Genomic DNA, 15,612 nt, shown 5'->3' on the forward strand with positions numbered 1-15,612 from the left:
TTCTCTAGCGCCTTCAACACCATCCAACCTCTGCTCCTTAGAGACAAGCTGACTGAGATGGGAGTAGACTCACACCTGGTGGCATGGATTGTGGAATATTTTACAGACAGCCCTCAATATGTGCGTCTTGGGAACTGCAGGTCTGACATTGTGTTCAGCAATACAGGGGCACGCAGGGGACTGTACTTTCTCTGGTCCTGTTCAAATTATATACATCAGACTTCCAATATGACTCGGAGTCCTGTCACGTGCAAAAGTTCGCTGATGACACTGCTATTATGGGCTGCATCAGGAGTGGGCAGGAGGAGGAGTACAGGAAGCTAATCAAAGACTTTGTTAAATGGTGCGACTCAAACCACTTACATCTTAACACCAGCAAAACCAAGGAACTGGTGGTGGATTTTAGGAGGCACAGGCCCCTCATGGACCCTGTGATCATCAGAGGTGACTGTGTGCAGAGGGTGCAGACCTATAAATATCTGGGAGTGCAGCTGGATGACAAATTGGCCTGGACTGCCAATACTGATGCTCCATGTAAGAAAGGTCAGAGCAGACTATACTTTCTGAGAAGGTTGGCATCCTTCAACATCTGCAGTAAGATGCTGCAGATGTTCTACCAGATGGTTGTGGCGAGTGCCCTCTTCTGTGCGGTGGTGTGCTGGGGTGGCAGCATAAAGATGAAAGACGCCTCACGCCTGGACAAACTTGTTAAGAAGGCAGGCTCTATTGTAGTATTGTATTGTCTGCTTTTTTATTTTTATTTATTTATTTTTTCATTTTTATTACTATTTAATTTAATATTGTTTCTTTGTATCAGTATCCTGCTGCTGGATTATGTGGATTTCCCTTTGGGATTAATAAAGTATCTATCTATCTATCTATCTATCTATCTATCTATCTATCTATCTATCTATCTATCTATCTATCAATTTTCGCCTATTTCCCACTTACTTTTCTTTTTTTTTTTTTTTTTTAATTATTTATTAATTTTATTACAATCAATACATAGCAATCAAGTTTTTACAAAAAAAAAAAAAAAAAGAATTATGCTAAGAACAGATCGATCCCCACCCTTGAGAGAGAGAGCAAGCCAAACGGTGTAAAATTTAAGGCTTTTAAAAATACCTAAATCAACAAATTCTCTGTGCTTTATAAAATCATTTCAAAATATTACTGATTAGATCCTGCCATGTTTTGAAAAAGTCTGCACAGATCCTCTAACTGAGTATTTGATTTTTCCAATTTTAAATAATATAACACATCAGTTTCCCACTGACTTAAAAGAGGAGAGTTTGGGTTCTTCCAGTTTATCAGAATAAGTCTGCGTGCCAACAGTGTAGTGAATGCAATCACAGTTTGTCTTTCTCCACTTTAAGACCCTCTGGAAGAACCCCAAACACAGCTGTTAATGGGTTAGGAGGGATTGTGAGTCCAAGACTGTCTGAGAGGTAATTAAAAATTTTTGTCCAGAATAATGTTAATTTGGAGCAGGCCCAGAACATGTGACCTAGTGAGGCTGGGGCTTGGTTGCAACGCTCGCCGGTTGGATCATGCCCTGGAAACATTTTGAGAGTTTTAGTCGAGACAGATGTGCTCGATATATAATTTTGAGTTGTATAATTGTATGCTTTGCGATATGGAGCTTGAGTGAATTCTCTGCATTGCTACTTTCCACTCCTTTTCTGATATATTAATTGAGAGGTCATTTTCCCAGTGTCCTCTTGGATCTTTGAAAGGAAGGGATTGTAAAAGGATTTTATATATTGTAGAGATGGAGTCTAACTCCTTGAAATTGAGCAATAATTTTTCCAGCGTGGATGAGGGTGCAAGATGAGGAAAATCTGGAAGGTTCTGTTTAACAAAGTTCCTGATTTGAAGATAGTGAAAGAAATTTGTAGCTGGAATGTTAAATTTGGAACGTAATTGTTCATAGGATGCAAAGACGTTGTCTATATAAAGATCTCTAAGCAAGTTAATTCCAAATTTTTTCCAGATATTAAAACTGCATATGTTTGTGAGGGTTGAAAGAGGTGGTTCTTTTGCAGGGTGCCACAGAAAGAAGCTTCTCCGTCTTAAAATGCTTTCTACATTGGTTCCAGATTCTAAGTGAGTGGAGCACAATTGGGTTATTAGTGTATTGCCGATAACGTGTGTTTATTGGAGCACAAAGCAAGGAATACAAAGAAGTACTGCAGGATTTTACTTCTATTGCGGTCCATGCCTGTGTATGTTCTTCTATTTGTGTCCAGGTTCTTATCGACTGTATATTTGCCCCAGTAATAAAACTGGAAGTTAGGTAGAGCCATGCCGCTTCTGCCTTTTGTCTTTGTAGGGTCGCTCTTTTGATGCGTGGATGTTTAGAATTCCAAATAAATGAGGTTATTGTTGAATCTAATTGCTTAAAGAACGATTTATTAATGTATATTGGTATGTTTTGAAATAAAAAGGAGCTTAGGAAGAATATTCATCTTAACAGTGTTAATTCTTCCAGCTAGTGTGAGATGAAGGGTTGACCATCTATGCAAGTCTTGTTTAATTTTTTCCATACAGACGAATTTAAATTTTGTTGATAAAGAGCTTTATGTTTACTTGTGATGTTTACCCCGAGGTATTTAAACTGTTCTGCAATGATAAAAGGAAGGGTGTCTAATCTAATATTATATGCTTGAATTCACGGAAAGAGTACACTTTTATTCAGATTAATTCTGAGACCAGAGAGCTTTTGAAATTCTGTGAGTGCTGCTAAGACTGCAGGCACAGAATTTTCTGGATCCGATATATACAGTACCATGTCATCTGCATATAATGAGATTTTCTGTTCCAGTCCTTCTCTGCTAATCCCCTTTATCTGATCAGTATTTCGACAATGTATTGCCAGTGGTTCAATGGCAATTGCAAACAGCAGTGGTGACAAAGGGCATCCTTGTCTTGTGCCACGCTTCTAGTTTAAAGTAGTCTGAGCAAATGTTATTGATGCAAACTGAAGCTTCTGGGTTAGTATACAGTAATTTAATCCATGCACAAATGTTGGGCCAAACCCAAACTTCTCCAAAATAGTAAAAGGTATTTCCATTCAATCATGTCGAATGCTTTTTCTGCATCCAATGATAATAATATTTCTGGGGTGTTTGATTTAGTTGGTGAGTATATTACATTAAACAGGCGAAGATTTGAAGATAAGTGTCGGCCCCTAATAAATCCAGTTTGGTCTTGTGATATTATTGAGGGAGCACTTTCTCCATCCTTCTAGCTATGATTTTAGAGAGTATTTTAACGTCGTTATTCAGAAGTGAAATTGGTCTGTATGATGCACATTGTAATAAGTCCTTATTTTGTTTTGGAAAGACAGTGATTAGTGCTTGGCGAAAGGTTTGTGGAAGAGATTGGTTATCTCTGGCTTCTGTAAATGTTGCTAATAGGAGGGGAGCTAGCTGAGCGGAGAATTTCTTGTAAAACTCTGCAGGGTAGCCATCAGGGCCTGCTGCTTTTCCACCTTGGAGTGACTTTATAGCATCCAGTAATTCTGATAATGACAGAGGTTTATCGAGCTCCTCCACACTAATAGCGCCAATTTGTGGTATCTGTAATTTATCCAGAAATGCATTAGATTGTATATTGTCTTCTTTAAACTCAGTAGTATATAGGGATTTATAGTAGTCTCTAAAAGTGTACATTATATTTTTGTGTTCGATGATTTTATCTCCATTCGTTAGTAATTACCGAGATTGCGTTGCGCACTTCTTGCTTGTGAATTTGTTGCGCTAAAAGCTTATTAGCTTGCGGGGTGAGTGTATGGGGCTTAGTAATTTCAGCTCCAAGATCATCGGAGCATGGTCTGAAATAACAATAGCATCGTATTTACAAGATTTAATCTTAGGCAAGAAGTTATTATCTATAAAGAAGTAATCAATCCTTGAGTAGCAATGATGTACTGGTGAGTAGAAAGAATATGTTCTTGAATTTGGGTTTAAAACCTCCAGGGATCTGATAAGTTGTGATCAGTTATAAACTTTGTAATTATCTTTGCGGTGTTAGTTGCCGCTCCCCTGTGGAGGAAGTCTTATCTAAAAGTGGATTTAGAACACAATTAAAGCCCCCAGCCATTATAAGTTTATGAGTGTTCAGATTGGGAATGGATGCAAATAAATTTTGTATAAATTCCTTATCATCAACATTAGGTGCATAAACATTTATCAAAATCATTTTACAGTTAGATAAGTCTCCCATGACCATCACATATCTCCCTTCAGGATCCAATACTACATCTGATGCTACAAATGGTACTGTTCTATGTATGAGAATTCCCACCCCTCTAGTTTTCTTTGTAAAACTAGAATGGAACATTTGGCCAGTCCAGTCTTTTGCAGCCGGAACTGATCCTTACTTAGTAAGTGGGTTTCCTGTAAAAATACTATTTTAGCATTTAGACCTGTTAGGTGAGAAAGTACTTTCTTTCTCTTTAATTCGTGATTCAGGCCTTTAACATTCCAGCTTACGGTTAACTGTCCCATCATGGAGACACTGATTCTGAGTTTTGGTGTCATATTATAGTCTTAACTGGAAGTGAAATAGTTTAGGTCTTAATTTCCTATTCCCCAAGAGTTGTTGCCATGCAGCTTATTATTACGCTGATAGTTATAATTATAAAGATTGAGATGATAGATTAGATATAGATCAAGCCTGCTCTCTTCTCTCTTCCCCCACCCTCCCTTTTTGCCTCCCCAGGTGAGGCTAAAACCCACTTCATGCAGTCCCAGTCCTCTGACATACCCAGAGACAGAGCACGTCCAAAGCACATCAAGCCCCCATGCAGTGGTTTTAAGGTTAAAAGATAGAGATATCTGTTACCAATATAGTCTTTAAAAGAGGAAAAAGAAAGAAAAGAATTTTGCACTTAATATATATATATATATACATATACATATATACATATATATATATATACATACATACATACATATAATCTTCATCAATTTTAGTGCATTAAGATGATATCCCCAGATAATAAACCCTGGTGATGGTGTTAAAGATGTGTCCAAAACAAGCATAACAAGTCTTAATGCAGTAATAGCAATAACAGCAAACCAAGGGTATGATATTGAACAGTCTCATTTAGGGTACACATGAAATAATTAGAAAAGAAAAAAAAAAAGAGGAGGAAAACGTAACTAAGCACAATAAAACATAAACATTTAGCGTCCTAGTAATACTAAGTAATGATAAGTAATAAGTAAGTAATAATAATATAAGAATATGAGAATATATGCTGATAAAAACCCGTATTTTAAAACAAATAGATCAGACAGTAGATTATTAATCCTAGCTTTATCATTTACCGCCATGACTCACAATTATGTATCAGAATAGTCCGGGATCAGCTTTCTTAACTCATTTTCTGCCTCCTCCTTGCTAGCGAAAACATAGAAATGACCCTGCCATTCCACTTTCAGTTTTGCGGATACAGGAGGCCGTATTTGACATTGGCTTGCCGTAGCAGCTGTTTAATATTATAGAAGGCGCGCTTGATAGCTGTTGCTGGAGAGAAGTCAGGGAAGACGAATGTGGCAATCTTCATATATAATATCTTCCTTTTTTTCCTGAGGAGTTCCATCACCTCTAACTTAAATGATAATCGTTCAAAACGGACTATAAAAGATCTTGGTCGGGTCTGACGGTGTTTGATCAGCGTCGCGATAAGCCGCTGCTATCTCAGATTCTGCTTTAAAGTCGCCCCGATTATTTTAGAAAAAAGTTCAGTTGCGAATTTCACCGGGTTTAAACTTTCTCGATTCTCCGGCAGGCCTTCAATTCTGACATTATCCCTTCTATTCCCATCTTCTAAAGCAGCCAGTCTGTCTCCAAGTTTTTCTCCGAGTTTTTACATTCGAACTGACATTTACTGCTCTTTCCTCGGCACTGGCAGCTAGATGTTCGCTATTTCGATCCGATTCGTGAATGTCTCACTAAGATGCTCCAATCGATCAGCAAGCGTGCTCAGTTTAGCGAGTTTTTCTCAATGCGCTCTTCAATTTTACCCAGCACCTGTCGAAGTTCAAGCTGTACCTCTTGACGCAGCCTTTCATTTGCCTGTTGGATTTCCTGTCGCAGACATTCATTGGCCTGTTTCATCTCCTGTTTCATTCCTGTTTCAGTCTCTCATGTGCCTTTGCCGTTGCTTTCTCATTAGCCTTCTCTTTTCTTTATATCTTGCCTGAGCTCAGCGAGCAACACTTTCAGTTCAGATAGCTCAAATGTGCCTTCTTGTACGTAGATGAAGCAGCAGACTCTGCTGAAGCGGTGTCCCGCTGCTCCAGTCCCGCGTGATTGCGTAACTGAAGCCGCGGACCTCCTGCCTTTTCCAGTTTCAGGTAATCCTCTCCAATCGGCGAGCTATCCACATCTGCACTCACGATCGCACCTTCGCTCCCCTTTTCGCTCTCAGCATGCGATGTAGCGGACCGTGGTCCCGAGGAGTCTGTACTTTCGCCCATCTGATCCAGGTCTGTCTCTGAGAGGCCGTATTTCGAACTAGGGCTTGCTGATCGCAGCTTGGATGTAGCTTTAGTCTTCGATTCTTTCGGACCCCCTTCTTGTTGGCCATGTTTATATGTGTTTACATATACTGTAGCGGTCCCTCTCGGGTTGAATAAATACAGGATATCTCAGAATAATAAGCAAATAATATGAAAAATAGCACCACTGCTAGCGGAGCTCCACTTCAGACGCCCATCTCTGCGCGCGGACGAGACCAAAAACCCACTTACCTTTTCTGTCAAAAGTTCTTGAGCGTGTTGTAGCTTCCCAACTCACCAACTACTTAACTTCTAATAATGTGATGGAACCCTTTCAGTCTGGTTTCAGAGCACAGTACAGCTGTGAAACTGCTCTGCTACGGGTAACCAATGATTTGCTTATGGCAGCAGACTCTGGACAAACCAGCATATTAATTCTGTTAGACCTCAGTGTAGCATTTGACACTGTCAGACATGACATTCTGCTGTCTGGATTGGAAAACATGCTGGGTATCACTGGCACTGCCCTCCGGTGGTTCAAGTCCTATCTGACTGATAGGCAAGAGTTTGTTAGTCTTGGCAACAGCAGGTTCAGCACAGTGCCAGTCATACAAGGAGTTCCACAGGCCTCTGTCCTCGGTCCTCTGCTTTTCTGTATTTATATGCTTCCCCTTGGCCATATTATTTGTAGCTTTGGACTGGGTTATCATTTTTATGCAGACGATACTCAACTCTATTTCAGTGTTAAAAGTGGAACTTCATCAGAGCTTTTCATCTTACAACTTGCCTAATTGAAATTAAAACCTGGATGGAGCAGAAAATTGGGACTAAAGTGCAGCTTAATAAAATGAGCTCCTTCCCAGTCAATCTTGGCGGTGATCTCATCAAACCTGCCTCTACTGCAAAAGAATCTTGGTGTCATTTTTGATTCCTCCCTTTCTTATTCCACCCACATAAATAACATTAAGAAACATTCTTATTTTCACCTCCGTAACATATCACATGTTCGCTCCTTCCTCTCCTTTTCAAATGCTGAGAAACTTGTCCATGCTTTTATCACATCCTGCATCGATTATTGTAATTCCCTACTGGTAGATGCCCTTCTAATCTTATATCACAGCTCCAGCTTATTCAGAACTCGGCTGCAAGTGTCCTTACACGAACCAGTAGCTGCGAGCACATAACACCCATCCTGCTTACGCCTTCACTGGCTCCCTATGTCTTACAGAATTGAATATAAAATTCTACTAATAACCTACAAAGACTTAAACAACCTTGAGCCAAACTACATCAGTGACTTTCTCCATCATACCTGTCCGCCCACTAAGGTCCTCTTATTCTGGCAAGCTTGTTGTGCCCCACACTAATCACCACTCCATGGGTGACACGGCCTTCAGCTGTATAGCGCCCAGACTCTGGAATGACCTACTGAAATTAATTATATCAGCTGACTCCATGAATTCTTTTAAAAAACTACTCAAAACTCATCTGTTCAGGAAGGCTTTTAGCTCTACTTGACTTTATTACCCTTTTTTCAGTTTACCTCTGTGTCAAGATGCTCATGTAACCTGTGTGTGTGCTAGTCCATCAGTTATGTTGTCTGTTAGGCTTTTCTCTGAATTTACTATCTCTTCTTTATTTATTTATCTGGTTTAGTACAATGCTATATACTATATACACTGCTGTTCTTTCTTAAACTCTGTGAAAGTGCCTTGAGCATGGGAAAGGCGCTATATAAATAAAATGTATTATTATTATTATTATTACATAGTTTTACAAAGGCTTTATTGAGATGGAGCGCATATTTGGAGGAGAGAAGCGCTCATTTTCTTAAAAGTACAGCATTTTGTGTGTGTGTATGTTGTTTTTTTTATTCCTATCCAGTATCATGGGTAAAATTATCATTAAATCCAACACACCTAAAGTACCATTTTAATCAGCATGCAGATGGCATCTTCAAAGTTCAAGTCTTTATAGCCTTTAATGACAGTTTTTCTTTTTTTAACTGAACATTGCACACCTTTTCAGTGTCTGTCCTGATTAATAACACACATCTTATACAATATGCAAATAGTTGAAGCTTAAGGCTCATTTTGTAGATTACATGATGTTTTCAACACAATCCTGGGCACCTCAGTAGGCAGTAGAGGTTTGCAGTGACTATAAAAAGAATTCACCCTTTTGAAAATTTTCACATTTAATTATTATCCAACAATTTTGAGTCAATATTGATAAACAGAGACTCTTTAATGTCAAAATGAAAACAGGTAACTGCAAAGTGATCTAAATTAGTTACAAATATAAAACACAAAATTAATGATTGCATAAGTATGCACCCCTTATGGCACTACCACCTTAAGAATCCAGTGCCTTGTGTTTGGATCCCATTACCAGATGTACTCCAGGTGGAATCTGAAAGGTCCCCCAGTGTCTGCATGATTTTTTCTTCCATTTATATTCTACAGTACAATATATGAGGGAGAAAGAAATACAGAAAATAGGAGATGACCTTCCTTTATTTAGTAATCTTGTTAAGATTTTGTTTACATTTCATAACAAATCATTCATTGCAGCTTCCTGAATGTAAACAAGTTAATTCATGTTTTTCTGAAATATCTCATTTGTAAGACAGCCTTGATCCACTATCAACATAACTTTGTTGATTTTATTCAATGATTATGTTTTATTAAAGCTAAGAACTATAAGTATGTGTATGACTTCATGCAACCCCATTTCTTCATATGGCTTAAACCAGTGCTTCAGCTGTAAATTTGAGTTCCTGGAGTTTCTCCTTTTGCATGACAGAAGTTAGAGAGTTTCATAGCTAAAACTTTATTATAAACCCTTATGAACAGCGTAGGCTACAGACCATTATTTGTCATCTGTGAGATGACACACATTTTCAGACACTCACAAGCAGCCACCTTTTTTGTTGACGCAATATACTGGTTTACTTTCTCTTATGCACTACTGTTAAAGAATTTTTTCAGTTTTCTATTTTTATTCTTAGCAGAATGTATTTGGTGAGCTATTCAAAAGATTGCATCCGGATGTTATTTAGATAATCCTTCACATTGTAAAAAGTGCTTTACTTATATTTTTGTTTTTGATTTAATTTGGATTTGCTTTTGCCAGGTGTTAAAGGCGCAAAACACTTCAGAACTAAGCCTTCTCTTTTATTTGTCTTCCACCTTGGATTTAAACCCAGTTTTTAAAAGGCAGTTCTTAAAAGCAGTGTTGTTACCACACAGAAACAAACTTACAGAGTTTTTAATGCAGTTAAAAACCATATTATGTTGAGGAAGTGAGTTTAAACTGGTAGGGGTGGCACTGTTCTGGTGAAGACAATGCTCAATTAAGTTTGTTTTATCCAAGCTAACAGAATAAATTAAGACTGAGCGTGGAAAATGCCTACTGTAAGAAATAAAAATGATTTTCCATGGTTGTATATTTTATTCCTTCAGTTCCATTACTGAAAATTTTAATGAGAGTGTTGTTATGACACTTGTTGTGATCAGTACAAATTAAAGAAGTAAACAGATTGCAGTATAAAAAGCATCAATGATTTTGGCAAGAAACAAATATTAATAAAAAACAATTACCATAAAGCATCTTATTTATGGTAGCATTGTAACTTTAATCTGTAGCTTGTTTTTATTCATTAATCACAACTCTCCCCTTTTAGCTTTACATAGAAAATAAAAATATTATTTTTGATTAATATATTAGAGCTTTGAAAATATTTCTGCTTTCACTTATTTTTGAAGTAGAGATAAGTCTTGCCTTTTTAATGTAGCCATAGTAAGTGGTTTGTGGGAAAGGACGCAAAAGGGATTGTACTTGATTTGTTTATTAAGTAGTTTTTTCTAGTTAGCCAAGGAATGCTACAATGGAGCTGTGAATGAAGGCTGCTGTGAAAGATGCTGTAAGCTAGATGTAAAAGATGTAAGCATCACATGACCCTTTTTATATTGAACTTAATGTGGCTTTTTGGCAAGGACAGTCATGATTTGGGTTGAGAAGCAACTGATTTTTCCTGAGTCATTTACTAAAGGAGGTGATCTTTAAGCAAGACTTATAATGAATCACAAAGATGGGTGACTTTTTTATTCATTGCTTGCACCTATCTTTTGGGATGCACATCACTTAATGCCTTGACAGCATGTAGAAGCCAGATGAATGCAGACATATTTTTTTACTGTGTTGCTGCCATTTTGGTGATTTTTTTATGCATGTTTCTTTTCTTACAGATAGAGACAATGAACTATGTTGGACAACTAGCTGGCCAGGTTCTGGTTACAGTGAGGGAGCTCTGCAAAGGAATCAATCAGGCCACCCTTTCAGGGTGCATTGATGTAATAGTCGTCAGACAGCAAGATGGCACATATCAGTGCTCACCTTTTCATGTCCGATTTGGAAAGCTGGGAGTGTTGCGCTCAAAGGAAAAAGTGGTATGTACAAAGCACTGAACTGAATATGCCTGTATTTGAGTTTTCAAGGTAATAGAGCGGTGTCAAATTTGTAATATATCATCTTGGTGTCTGTGAGGTGATAGAAAACAATGTTTACATAATGTCATTTTAGTACTGATAGTTATGATGTAGATTATGTACATTACAGAATTTAATAAGTAATTAATAATGATACACTATATCAAGCTTTGAACCTTGTTTTTTACTGCTGCATATAGCTTTCTTTTATGTATCAAGAACTATCAGACGATGTTGTACAAATCAAATCATGGAATTACAAAAAACACTAAAAATTCCCGTAGAATATGAAGGGTTTATTATTGTACAAAGGTATGTTATACACTGCACTGTGTGCGTATTACAACAGATCAAATCAATAATATACAGTTACAGGGTACTACATTAACATGATATGATCAGTATTAAGTGACAAATTCTGCAAGGACAGACGATTATAAGTTGCCCCATTAATACTTTTAAGGTAATAAGTATTATGATGAAATACCTAGAGAAAATACCTTTTTAAATTTATAATTTGCTTATACCAAGATCAGTCATGGTTAATTTTTAAACTGACAGCAGTCATGTGCATTAGAAGCAAATGACTTTGCACAAGAGGCACAGCACATTTTGAATATGTCTTTTGAATATCCAAGTCTTGTGAGTGTTATTTGCATTTACAGCATGTTATGAATTTGTTTGTGCATCAGCCACGTTGGCTGCATTTCATCTGAAGCAGAGAGTCTGGAGGAAGTACTTGTGCCTTCTTAAAAGGAGAGGGGAGGGTGGGTTATTAATATTCATGGGTGTTACTGCTCTTTCATGGTTACCTAGCAGCAAAGTCAGTACTCTTGTGAAAGAAGGTTTAAAGTAACCCAGCATTTCAAACTGAATTAGTGTGCTTGTATCGTACTCCACTGAAACAGATTCCAGCCAACGTATGAAGAATTACTTGTAAAAGATAAATGAATGTATTTTATGGTCTGCGTGATGGTGGAGCCATGTGATTGTTTTTGAAATAGCCTTTGTAACTCCAGAAAGTAATTTAATGAATTAAGTACAGTTTCCCATTACTGTAGCCCACGCATACATTTTTTTACAGATTTATAAAGGTGTAGTAAGAGTGTCTTTGTTCTTGTAACCAGTGTGTTAAGCTGTTAGAAATATTTTATTATTCTTTTTTCTTTTTATTTAAATAATATCTTTTATTTACCAGTGTAAGAGATACAGTACTTGAAGGCTGAAATGTTTGTGACTATAGCATGCTTACTACACAATGTTATATTTCTATTTTTCCTAAATGCACAATGTGTAATGTAAGGAATAAACTTCATATTTGAACATAAGCTCCAGGTGCTTTTTTGTGTGGCAAAAGTCAGAGAGAATTTTAGAGTTAAACTTTATTATAAACCCTTATAAACATTCTGGGCCATAGAGACCATTTTTTGTTATCATGGGATATGAGTAAGTACCTTCCAACTCTTTCATGTGCTATGCTTTTTCACTTTCTCCTGTGTGCCACTATTTAGAGTTTTTTCAGTTTTGTATTTTTATTCTTAACAGTTTATGTGGTGAACTATTTAGAAGATTGCATCCAGATGTTATGCAATCTTTTTCACATTTTAACAAAGTGCTGTATCTATATATTTTAATGTTTAATTTTTTTTAGATCTGGGTTTAACAAGTATCTAAGGCAGGCATGTCAAACACGCGGCCCCCGGGCCACATGCGGCCCGCAACAGAAATCTGTGTGGCCTGCATGACAGATCCTAGTTAGCACTGAACTTGTACAAAATGATTACTATCGTTTGTGATTGAATCATTTCTGCCTTCTGACAAAAGCGCATTTTCCTATGGCATTACGGTACCGGAAGCGTCATCTGTTAGTATAGCCACGAGCCTTGACCAAAGTTAATGAGCCACAACGTCACAACTGAAGTGCTAGGCTGCAGCAGTTGGCAGTGGGCAACATGCGCGGCCTTAGGCATGTGCAAACTGTGCACCTGCACAGGGCCGCCACTCCAATTTATATTGAATATAAAACAGAATGAGAAAATAACAACACAGCTGATGACAATCTGGCCGAAAAACATTGTGTTTCTTGTTAATTAGTACACTGTATTTACTAATGTCGCTAGAGTCAGAGCAGTAAGCTATATGTAGTATTATAACGTTCTGCCGTAATGAGAATATCATGGGCCGCCACTTGGTTTTCAAGTTACGGACACGCGCATATAGAAGCGTGTCATGAGCACGAGGAGCCTATGCAGTGTCTGCAACGGACGTGGCCATCCGTCGTGCATAAGATACCATATTGACATTGGCGGGTGGCTGGACCACCGGTTCTTTCTCTGCCCACGGCCGCCACGAGCCTAGAGCTGCCCCTGTTAGGTTACACTACTGGCTGGTCTGCTGAGACTGGCCACTGAGCAGAACTGACCATCACGAGTAGTAATAGCTCACATATTTTCGCATTTTTTGCTATAGTTTTATGTAATTTTGTGCTAGTATTGTAACAAACAGTGCAGACTACAGCTGAAGATCTGAAGTGGATGCGAGAAGTTGGTGAGCTGTTTATTAACATATTTTTGTGATTTTGAGTTTGTAAAATTAGTGTAGGTCAGGTGGCTTTTTGTATATCGGTCTATTTTACAATATTAACTTTGACGTAAACTTAGTAAAGTAAAATTTTATTTTTGGAGGATTTGTTTTCCAACTTGAATTACTGAGCAATTAATTCCATGAGCGTTTTCATGATTTCAGTTCACACAAACAGGACTTTGCACTGTTCTTTTACAACGTTGAGAATGCGCCTGAGAATACCCAAATAGAATTGATTGAACTGTAGTCAGATTCTATTCTGAAGGCAAAATACAATGAAGTTGGTGTGCCAGGCTTGTATTCTTTCCTACCTGCCACCCTCATATGTGCAGATCCGTAAGTTAGCATCAAGAGTACTGTCTATGTTCGTAAGCACTTACCTTTGTGAGCAATTGTTTTCATTAATGAAAGCTACCAAAACCCCACATTGCTCAAGACTTACTGTCGAGCACCTTTCATCCCTCATAAAAGTTGCAGCTGCACAAGATTTCAAGCCTGATATTGACAAACTGGTTACAAACAAGAGATGCCAAATGTCGGGACAAAAGAAATATATCTCACACTGTAAGACTCCTATATAAGCAATGAATATAATATAATAATATAAGGACCAAGCTAAGAGGCTAAGACTCTAATTGTACGCTGTTGTACGGAGAGCGTATGGAAATAAATTGCCTTTCTTTAAACTTTAAGTGTTACATTTTTTAAAGTTTTCATTATTGGAAAGAAAGCTTTGTATAATATTATAATAGTATTTGTTACAGTGCGGCTCACTGACACACATATGGCAGTCAAAGCGGCCCACCAATGGTAGTGAGTTTGACATGCCTGATCTAAGGCACTGAACAGTTTGGAATTAAACTTGCTTCCTAACTTGTCTCCTATTGAGTCCTTAAAGACTCAAACTTGCAGGCTTTTGTAAATAATGCAGTTAAATGAAATATGATATGGCACCGAGTTCAAACTTCTGTAGGAGTGGAATAATAGTCTCATATTCAGGAAAGTTAAGACTGGATGTGTGTGAAAAATGTTACTGTGTAACATGAAAGTTATTTTACATGGTTGAATATTTTATTTACTTGAGTTACATTTCTAAAAATGTTAGTGACAGTGTTATTAATCAGGTATTACAGTCTTTCATGACAAGTAAACATTAAGTGAATACTGTCAATCAGTGAATTGTGTGTCCATTAAAAAATAATTTCAACAATATTATATTGCGACCTTTAGAGCCTTGTATTCTGACAGTATACTGTATGTGCATCTTATAAACAACTGTATCTCAAATATAATCTTAAAACATTTCTACTACATGTAGACAGTAAACATTGCTGTAAAATATGTGAAAAACTTTCCCAAACTTCCTTCACTATCTATTATAGAAATAATAATTTCTAGCTTTGATAAAGGAGCATATCCCAATTATACCAATTTAATAAAGAATGCACCTGTAGTAAGTTTGAGAGAGTGAATTGGTAGCTTCCTTTAGATCTTTAGATAATGATTAGAAGTTTGTTCAAGATAAGAAACTCTTCTTAGAGATGTGTAAAGTATGGAATCATACTTCATACAAGTTTCTCTCAACATACACTATTCAAATGTATCCAGATCATGACCCTAGTTGCGAGAGTTGCCATCTAGGTGCTTGTTTCATTGGGTCATAAGTGTTATGAATTTCTTCTGTTTGGACCCTGTATTTTCTTACTTATTAAAGACAATAGCCTAAGTCCTCTAACAGCTCATTTTGGAGTAAGACCACATAGGACATTATTGCTTAATAAGAAATCTGACAGAGAGTGGCAGCTTTATGTATGCTGATTATCACATGCTAGTAAGAATTTCACTGTACTCTGTACATGTGACAATAATGGTCCTATAAACCCATTGTGATAGGTCATACTGCACTTCTGGGATACTCATCTTGCTAAACAAGATGCGATCTTCACCACCTACAATAATTCAATAGGAACATAATATCCTATTTTACCAAAAATTCAAAAACTAAATTCACTTTGAAGGATCGGTTC

The 15,612-nt window shown here is 37.3% G+C and overlaps 1 protein-coding gene across 2 annotated transcripts in view; it reads left to right on the forward strand.

The window, feature by feature from the left end:
- lpin2 (lipin 2) overlaps positions 1–15,612 on the forward strand; it is a 112,974-nt gene that overhangs the window by 31,219 nt on the left and 66,143 nt on the right. For both annotated transcript variants that reach the window (XM_039754840.1, XM_039754839.1), the window contains exon 2: positions 10,763–10,963. In XM_039754840.1, coding sequence (XP_039610774.1) covers positions 10,772–10,963 — 192 coding nt within the window. In that variant the 5' untranslated portion in view covers positions 10,763–10,771. The remainder of the gene's footprint in view (positions 1–10,762; positions 10,964–15,612) is intronic.

The sequence above is a fragment of the Polypterus senegalus genome, chromosome 5 (assembly GCF_016835505.1).
Source record: "Polypterus senegalus isolate Bchr_013 chromosome 5, ASM1683550v1, whole genome shotgun sequence".
Taxonomy (NCBI): Eukaryota; Metazoa; Chordata; class Cladistia; order Polypteriformes; family Polypteridae; genus Polypterus; species Polypterus senegalus.